The following is an 8,680-nucleotide window of genomic DNA, read 5'->3' as shown; positions in this document are numbered from 1 at the left end:
TATTATTAGTCTTTGAATGTTTGAGACCACTTCCAGCTGGACTGCCAGCTATACAGTCTCGCCTGGACAGGTCACGCACTCTTAAGCTTCTACTTAGACTACTGCAATTCACTCTGCATGGGCCTACCCATGAAAATGATGCCCAGGCCATAGCAAGGGCAAAATGCAGCAGCAAGTTTGATTAGCAGAATAGAAGCCATAAAACTATGGAAGAAATTTAATGGATTGGTTGCCATTTTGCTTATTTTTGAATCCATGATGCCCTAAAACCCTAAAAGTCTTATGATCTCAATATTTAAAGAAGTGGCTCTTCCTATATATGTGTGGCAGAGAACTGAAATCTGGAGAGGCCTGCTTCTGTCTGTTGGCAGTAATTTACTGTGGGAGGACATGGGATAGGGCCTTTTCAACTGGTATGTATGAAGGCTGAGTGATCCATCTATAATTTTTGCAGAAAATTCATTTGCAGAAGATGGTTGAAGAGATAATCAGAGAGCTGTGTATTACAATGTTTACATGATCATCCTGCTGTATATCTTAAGATTTATGGGTGGCTCACAATTACATCAGTTTTAACAATTTAATATGTAAAACAATAAAAAATAAACCTTAAAAAGCTTATAAATTAAACAATTTGAAATGTTGAAAGAGTTTAAAACCATGTGTGTGTGTGTGCCCTCACATCACTAAATTCCATAGGGTTTTCTTAGAGAAGGTAACTCAGAGATGGTTTTGCCATTTCCTTCCTTTAAAATATAGCCTACAGCATCTGATATGCATTGGTAGTCTGTCATCCAAGTACTAACAATGCAAAGATTCAAGCCATCTTATAATACTAAAGTCTTTTATAGGTGTTTGTTTGGTCAATGTTGGAACAGATTGCTACACAGTACTAGATAGGCCTCTACGGTACAGTTGTTGCTTAGGCTCTTAGGCCATGATTTCCTGCCACCCAGTCACCCTGAATTTTACTTTGGTGAGATTCCTCTTAGAATAATATATTCATTTAAATCTAAAAATGTGTGTTTTACTAACACAGCTCTGCCTTGAAAAGACAGAGATCCAACAAGTATCTTTATAGACATCTCAATAGTGACATCTAGTGACCATATTTTCTTGTTTTCATTGTGTGCCCTCAAATTGTTTCCGACTTCTGGTGACCTTAAAGTGCCATGTTTTAATTGGCATCTAACATTTGGTTTTCTTGGCAAGGTTTATTTAAAAGGAATTTTGCCAGTGCCTTCCTCTGAGGCTGAGAAAGCATGACGTGTCCAATGTCACCCAGTGGGTTTCCATTGTTGAGTGGGAATATAAACCCTGATCTCCAGAGTCCTACTCCAGCAGTGAAATTTCAGGGGGGAGTCAAAGGCAAACCCCCTCTGAACAAATCATGTCAAGAAAACCCGGTGATAGGTTCACTTTAGGGTCGCCATAAGTTGGAAATGACAACAACATACAACATGTCAGATTCTGCACCTATGTGGTGTTGCTTTTGAAATGGTCTTCTGACATTTCAAGTCTGAGAAGAAATTCAGTAGCAAAATACTGTATAATTAAAAGAGATAAGGACAGTTAGGTCACTTTTTAAATATATAAAATATGCAATTTGCAGCAGCTCCTCAATTTCAGCGCTAGTCTATGCAGTGGAATGCTAGAAAAATAAAGAAATGTACAAAAGAAGATACAAATTAAAAAGAATTTTATTTTACTTTATTTTATTTATATCTTTCCTATCCTCTAGCCCTGAGACTCAAGGTGGTTTACAAGAATCGAAACAAATTATTTGTATTTAAAGATTATAATGGCATGTCATTGAGAGCCTCTCATTCTCTGACATCATGGCGCTGCACAGTTGAAGCAAGTGATTCCATTTTAAATGGGAGTAACTCCTCCAGTTTTATATCCTTCATGACTCTCATCTTGATGCCTTATCAGGAGAGCCTGACCCATTCAGATCCTGTTCGATTCAAGTTGAAAGGATACACTGAAGTAAAACCAAGAATAAAAATCCTAACTTTATTGATGCCATGCAGGTTGAAAAAAGATACCGAAACAGAATTAGACCAAGAAAGTGTTCTCACATATCTTCAGAGAAATACTGTCACAGCCTAAATGCAGGTGGTCCTTAGATTTGCATTGGTGGATGTTATTTTGTTCTCTTGGTTTTTCATGGGCCTTCCCAAGGCCAGGACACCCTCCCATGTAGGGGTTATATACTTTAGCTGGTTAATTTTCTAGAAGCTACAAGATGACACTCACTGTCAGAGATAGAGTATAGTCTCCTTGTTCCTTCCCCTCTGAGACTGGGAAAGGAGAAAAATTCCTGCTCTCAGAAAGAAAGAAGGAAATAGAGAACTTCTTACCAGAACCAAGACTAGTATAATCACCCTTACTGCATCTCTTTTCACCTTTAGGCTTAAGGCCTCTCTGCTGAGTAAGTCAAGCAGAGAACAATAAGATTATGAAGCAATGTGGGCCTCAAAGCAAGCACTCTTATCTATGTGCAATTATATTATAACAGATGTATATGAACAGATGAGAAGACAATTGCTAAAAACTTCCTGTCAATCAACTACAAACACAACTCACTACATTTAGTCAACAGGATGGATAACACAGGCTTGGCCCTATTTAATACAAAAATCTCAGCAATTCTTCTGAAAACGGGACATGAAAAGATGGCTCACATTGTACAATTAGTAGTGTGGTCCCTGAAGGCTTCTGTGTAAAGGAGTTTGCAACCCCTCACCTTACCTGTTGTAGAAATTGCCTACCTGTGGTGGTTGTTGTTGTTGTTATTATTATTATTATTATTATTAACCTTTATTTATAAAGCGCTGTAAATTTACATAGCGCTGTACATATAATCTTTTTAATTAGACGGTTCCCTGCCCTCAGGCTTACAATCTAAAAAGACATGACACAAAAGGAGAAGGGAAAGGTGGTGAGGAAGGGGATGAAGTCCAGCAGTTCCTCTCTACCTCCGAGGCCTGGACCAAGGGAGATGGACTGGAGGGAGGATTTGGCTTCTTGGAGCTAGCCTGCCTCTCTCTCCCTCAAGATGGTGGCTGAAGGGAGGGCTTGTCTTCTTCCAGGCGGGCCTGGTGGAGCTAGCCTGCCACTCTCCCCCTCAAGATGGTGGCAGGACTGGTGGAGCTAGCCTGCCCCTCTCTCCCTCAAGATGGTGGCTGAAGGGAGGGCTTTTCTTCTTCCGGGCAGGTCTGGTGGAGCTAGCCTGACTCGTTATGTGAACTGAAAGCATACTGTTGGCTTGAGATTATGACTATTGAGCCTGAGGATACAGTGATCTAATATGTAATCAAACTTTTTTTAAACTGTTTTAAGGCCCATTGGTTTTATTTCTTTCTCCAGGTGATTGAGAAGAACCTCAGTGGTTGGTGGTATATTCAGATTGAGGAGAAGGAAGGCTGGGCTCCAGCTACCTTTATTGACAAATACAAGAAAACAAGTAATGCATCTAGACCTAACTTCTTGGCCCCACTACCAAGTGAAATGGCACAGCTGCGACTTGGTGATGGTATAGCAGAGAACAGCCCTAATGGAGAACAGCTTGGGCCATCCAGGCCGTTACCTGAAGCACCACCTAATGGTATAGACTGTGGAGCAAAATGGAAAGGAAGCGAGCCTTCCAAGGGTGCCACGCCTGAGACAAGTGATGCATCTCTGTGTGTTGGCTATGAGGAGATCTGTGATCGGGATACAGAGGAGAAACCAAGCCTCCCTCCTAGGAAGGAATCTATAATTAAGTCTGAAGAAGAGTTAATGGAAAGGCAGCGGTTGGAGCAGAGGCCACCTCCCAAGCCACCTGGCATGATTTTGCCTGTGATTCCCCCAAAGCAGGCCATCCCTCCAAGGGACAACAAGAAACCAGAGCTCAAAACAGAGAAAGGGAAATTGTTCCAGTTGAAAAATGAAATGGGATTAGAGTGTGGGCACAAGGTTTCACCTAAGGAAGTCAAGAAGCCAAACCTCCGGCCCATAGTCAAGCCAACCAAACCAAAAGTTGAGCCCCCAGAAGATAACAAATCTGAGCCAGCTACCCAAAACCTGTTTGTAAAATCGAAACCTCAGATCAGACCCAAACCGCCACCAGCTCCTAGGGCAGATTCTCCTCAGACAGATGATAAACTAGACATTTGCAATCTGAGGAGCAAACTCCGCCCTGCAAAGACTCAAGAGAAACCTTGTGAACAGGAATCCATGTCTAGTGAGAGTGCCTTCAATAACAATATGCTTCCCATAGAATCTTCTGTCAGATCTCAGGAAAGACCAAATACAGAGGCAAGGCCTCCATCCAGACCAGATAGCCAAGTCTTTAAGGAAGTTCCTTTACCCAAGGTTCCCTTTGGCTCCTCAAAGACAAATGAGAGTGAGCCAAAGAGCACCTTTCCTGTTCCCAGAGAACCACCTCAGCGGCCTGTAGTACCACCCCGGAGGCCTCCTCCTCCTAAGAAAGCCTCTGTTTCATCACCTGCATCATCGTCTGCTCCTTCTCCAGAACATAAAGCCCCACAGAAGGAAGTGCCTGAAGTCAGAGCTGCCCCTGTGCCTGGGAGGCCAATGTTGGTTCCACCAAAAGCCAAAGGTTTCCTGCCATCTCCGTGCCAAGAAGATGCCAAAGTGAAAAGTGGTATAGGTCAAAAGGCAGCACCCAAGCCCTTGGAAAGGGAGAGAGTGTCCCTCCCCATCACCAGTGCAGATATTTCCAAAGAATCCCTCTATGTGGCAGTGGCTGATTTTGATGGAGATGAAGAAACTAGCAGCTTTAAAGAAGGGACCTTGTTTGAAGTCCGTGAGAAGAACAGCAGTGGCTGGTGGTTTTGCAAGGTTCTTGCTGGAGGGCCATGTTGGGAAGGCTGGATTCCTTCCAACTATCTCAGAAAAAAGCCATAATCCCTTCTTTGTATTCATTTTAAGTAGCAGCTCAACATTCCCCATTTTAGCAACAAAATATTTAATTAGCTTATTTATAGTTTTCATAAGGCTGGCTCTGTAATTAAAAAAAAAGTATCTGGGATACCGTACATTCCAATTTGTGTCTTTCCCAAGAAAGAATAGTAAGAGGAAAAGGCCTTTGTGTAGTAGGCTTTAGCTTTTGTTCCTCTTGATCACTCTGCCTGGCCAATTTTTAGTAGCAACCCCATCTCTTTCCCAGCCTCTGTGTGGTTTAGGTGAACAGACCCATCACAGGACTTGCTGATGAAAATGTTTTTTAAAAAAATCTTGTACAAATTCTGGAGTAAACAGTGTCAAAACAGAGAAATTGAGCATAGAGAACATTAAAATATGTTTGCATCTTCAGAGGGTCTTGAAGAGAAAGAGAGTTTTTGGTTTGGTAAAGAAGCAAAATCAATCCCACTAGCCAAAAAAGGGAAGTAACAATGGGAAAGGCCACAGTTTGGGCTGATTTTCCTGTTAATATCATGTGCCATATTTGACCATTAAAAACAATAAGGAGGAAAGAGATTCCATAGTGCAAAGAAGAAAAGAAAGAATAGGAAATGTAGTAATAATTATTGTACTTAGGTGCGATGGTCTATCCAAGTGGATAAGGTATTCTTTCTAGTCTTGTGTCCATGTTGTTTGTTCCCCTGCCAGTATAGATGTCTTCTGTGTGGCAGCTGGTGTTATGTAACACCTATTTTTGTGATGTTCACACTTGTGCTAGTGGAGTTCTTTGTGCTCTCTGATACACCAGCCCTTATATAAGCTTATATTTTTCAGCCTTATAGTCACATTTCAGTAAATAGAGAAGATCCAGGATCCATCTTCTCTAGAAAAAAGGATACACTCATGGAAAGTGTCTCTTCCCTAAGCCACATTTTCGGGGATTCCTTCTCCAGTCACACACATTATCTTGTACAAAGCCCCCCCCCAACCTCTCTAGCATTTTTGGGAGATAGAGAGGCTATCAGAAGGAGGAGGACTTCACTTTCACCAGCCTAGTGGCTCACATATAAATCTAGATTCAACTTGTAAGACAGTGCATTAGGTTATTCATGCTGTTTAGCTATCAGGACGTGAATGGTAGAATATGGTGCTGGTTCTTCACTACCATATCACACTTAATATTTTTCCTACCTGCCTCTCCAAGTAGCTCTCTCCTGTTCTGCCCTAATTCCCCGGGATTTGCAGTGCTCTGGTACCAGGAAGGTGGCCCTTTGGTGGGTGCTAATAATTTCTAGTACAGGGTTTCCCAATCTGGATTGTCCTAAAGCAGTAGTTCTCAGAGTATTGTGAACTCTTGTACTTATCTTGCTCAGAAGACATGTATGTGGATCCTTATCTCTCAGTCATGGAGCATACAAGTTTCTGTCATATCATGATATTCATTCTCATCTGAAGGAGAGCTATACTGTATTCAAGAACACCTTTTGCTGTGGGAGAGCTGATTAATATGTATTTATGCTTTGAAACAATGAGGCATCAGATGTGGAAATGTGCCCATGTGCATTTGATGTTTGTACCTTTTAAATATATGCAGCAACACAGATTGATCCCTTCCTGATTATTCTTCATGTGTATTTAAGGCACAAATACAAGAGAAAAATGCATTTGCATGTAAGTGTACTCTCCCTTCGGTTTTTAAAACACTAGAAAGGATCTCCTGTCTTCAATCCTGGACATTTTCAAACCAATCCATAATGCAGCAGATTTTAACTTCAAGTTTTCAGCAATTCAAACTTGAACAGGTTCACCATGCTTCTAGGATGTGGCTGAGGCCCTGGTGCATGAAAATTTACCATATGTTTTGGTTGCTAAGGAGAGGCCCTGTGAAGGACTCAGGTGTGAAAAGCTATACGTGTGTATTCTTGTTATGGATTTGCCTAGCTTGGATTCTCGTGGGCTGAATCTCACTATCCCGTCAAGTTAAACCTACAAACTACTTGAACTCTTCCTTTAAATGGACCAATTTTTATAAAGAATTTGGGGACTCTTGTTTTTTTTCAGCTACTAAATTTACCTTTGAAATTGATTACTTGACTTTTTTGTGGCTGCATTTTCCAAGTACTGTTGTGTTTCTCTTTTCTGTCCATTCAAAAAGTAAGTCCTAAAGTCTCTGTTTTGGAGGCCTTCATGGGATCCATGAGAGATGGGATCCATTCTTCATTTCTCATAGTCCTCCCGTCTGTTATCTTTACAGTACTTACCTCTTGATACCAAGAAAGCAATCCTCTAACAGTATGCTACCCAGTAATATGAATTCAATGCTCAACTTACCTTTACCTCCTTTCCTACCCTGTTTGATCTGTTTGTTGTAGCATCTCCAGAACATGTATTCCAAATAGCTTAATACCAAAACAAGTGTTATAAATGTCTCCTCCTTTTCTCATTCTCCTCGGCCCAACCTGTGCTGATTATCTTTCTGAAAAGGCTTTCATTTCCAATTTTTCAGGCTGTGAAGGCGCGGTTGAGAATTCTTTCATAGTACTATTCTCTGTTTTTCTCCTTTCTGTACTTGGCAAAATCTTTGACAGATTGCAGACTGAGGGCTCTACTTTAATTTGGTCTCTGGACTACTCCAGCTTTGTGAACATACTGATGTATGTTCACAGACATACATCATGGCCTCCATGTTTATTATTACCTGAAACACACAGTCAGTCTACATTGTCATGCTGGAGACATATGAGAATATGTAAGCTGACATTGGCCTCAATACTATTCTGAAATAGGAAAGCCACTTTACGTAATAGCCTGTTAACATAGCTCTTGCCATCTGTTTACCTTCCCTCAGCTCATTGACCTCTGATACAGTAACTGAGCTTAACTATTGTGTGACCTTTGGGAGTAACTGTTCAGTGTGGGGTTAAAGGGCATTTGGCCTCTTACCTACCAACATAAGCTTTACAGCTGTCTGTCTGGGAAGTTCTGGCAAGGTGGAAGGTTGCCTAAATGGCATTACACTCCTCTGCAATCTTTAGTCTATTATATAAACTTGTATCAACCTGTACTTAACCGTGGGTGGGTGGAGATGGGAGGGTGGGATCATGTATACTTCCAGCATTAAAGGATGATGGTTGTTGTTTTTTTAAAAGTAAAGAAATAAAAAATAGGCTTGACTGGTTTCAAGCAGAATTGTTACACATCTTGTGTATTTTGCCCTCCTATTTTCTGTGTCCTGTTTTCCAGTTTATATTGTCTTAATACTCCAAAGTCCACAATCAAGTGGTTGAGCTGCTGCTTCTATTTCTGAAAACTATATTTATCATAACTTAGCTCCACAATTAGTACCAGGTTTGTGACTAGATTTGCAAGGGAATGAAATGCTTACTCTGCAGGTGTTTTAAAAGAGAGCCACTCATTAATTCTTCAGGTGACAGTCCAAAATTGCTGCTGTGGAAAAATCCACCTTCTGCAAGCTAGCGTCATCCACAGTACTGGATGTGTTTGTTATTTGGTGACCTTTTGAAGCTAGAAAGGAACAAAAGTAATCTTTCACATGCAGTGTGATCCATCTTGCCTGAGCAAAACTAAAAATGTATGTAGAGGCTCCATTAGTTGCTTCTGTTAACATAGCTGCTGAGGTAACTTTATAAAAGCTTAAATTATTAAACACACCAAAGAGCAAGCCTCACTGTTGACAAGGGCCATCCTGTCTCATCAACCTTCATGGGGTTGTTAAGTGTCAATTAGCATGTTAGTAAAGGTGATCTGA

The 8,680-nt window shown here is 41.0% G+C and overlaps 1 protein-coding gene across 4 annotated transcripts in view; it reads left to right on the top strand.

Moving 5' to 3' along the window:
* SH3PXD2B (SH3 and PX domains 2B) overlaps positions 1 to 8,161 on the top strand; it is a 169,096-nt gene extending 160,935 nt beyond the window's left edge. For 2 of the 4 annotated variants that reach the window (XM_042451331.1, XM_042451330.1), the window contains one exon: positions 3,373 to 8,161. In XM_042451331.1, coding sequence (XP_042307265.1) covers positions 3,373 to 4,914 — 1,542 coding nt within the window. In that variant the 3' untranslated portion in view covers positions 4,915 to 8,161. The remainder of the gene's footprint in view (positions 1 to 3,372) is intronic. The other 2 variants (XM_042451333.1, XM_042451334.1) reach the window with 2 other exon arrangements.
* The last annotated feature ends 519 nt before the right edge of the window (positions 8,162 to 8,680 follow it).

Source organism: Sceloporus undulatus, chromosome 2, assembly GCF_019175285.1.
Source record: "Sceloporus undulatus isolate JIND9_A2432 ecotype Alabama chromosome 2, SceUnd_v1.1, whole genome shotgun sequence".
In the NCBI taxonomy this organism is placed as follows: domain Eukaryota; kingdom Metazoa; phylum Chordata; class Lepidosauria; order Squamata; family Phrynosomatidae; genus Sceloporus; species Sceloporus undulatus.
The sequence above is the reverse complement of the archived record's forward strand: the minus strand, read 5'-3'. Positions and strand labels throughout refer to the sequence as shown.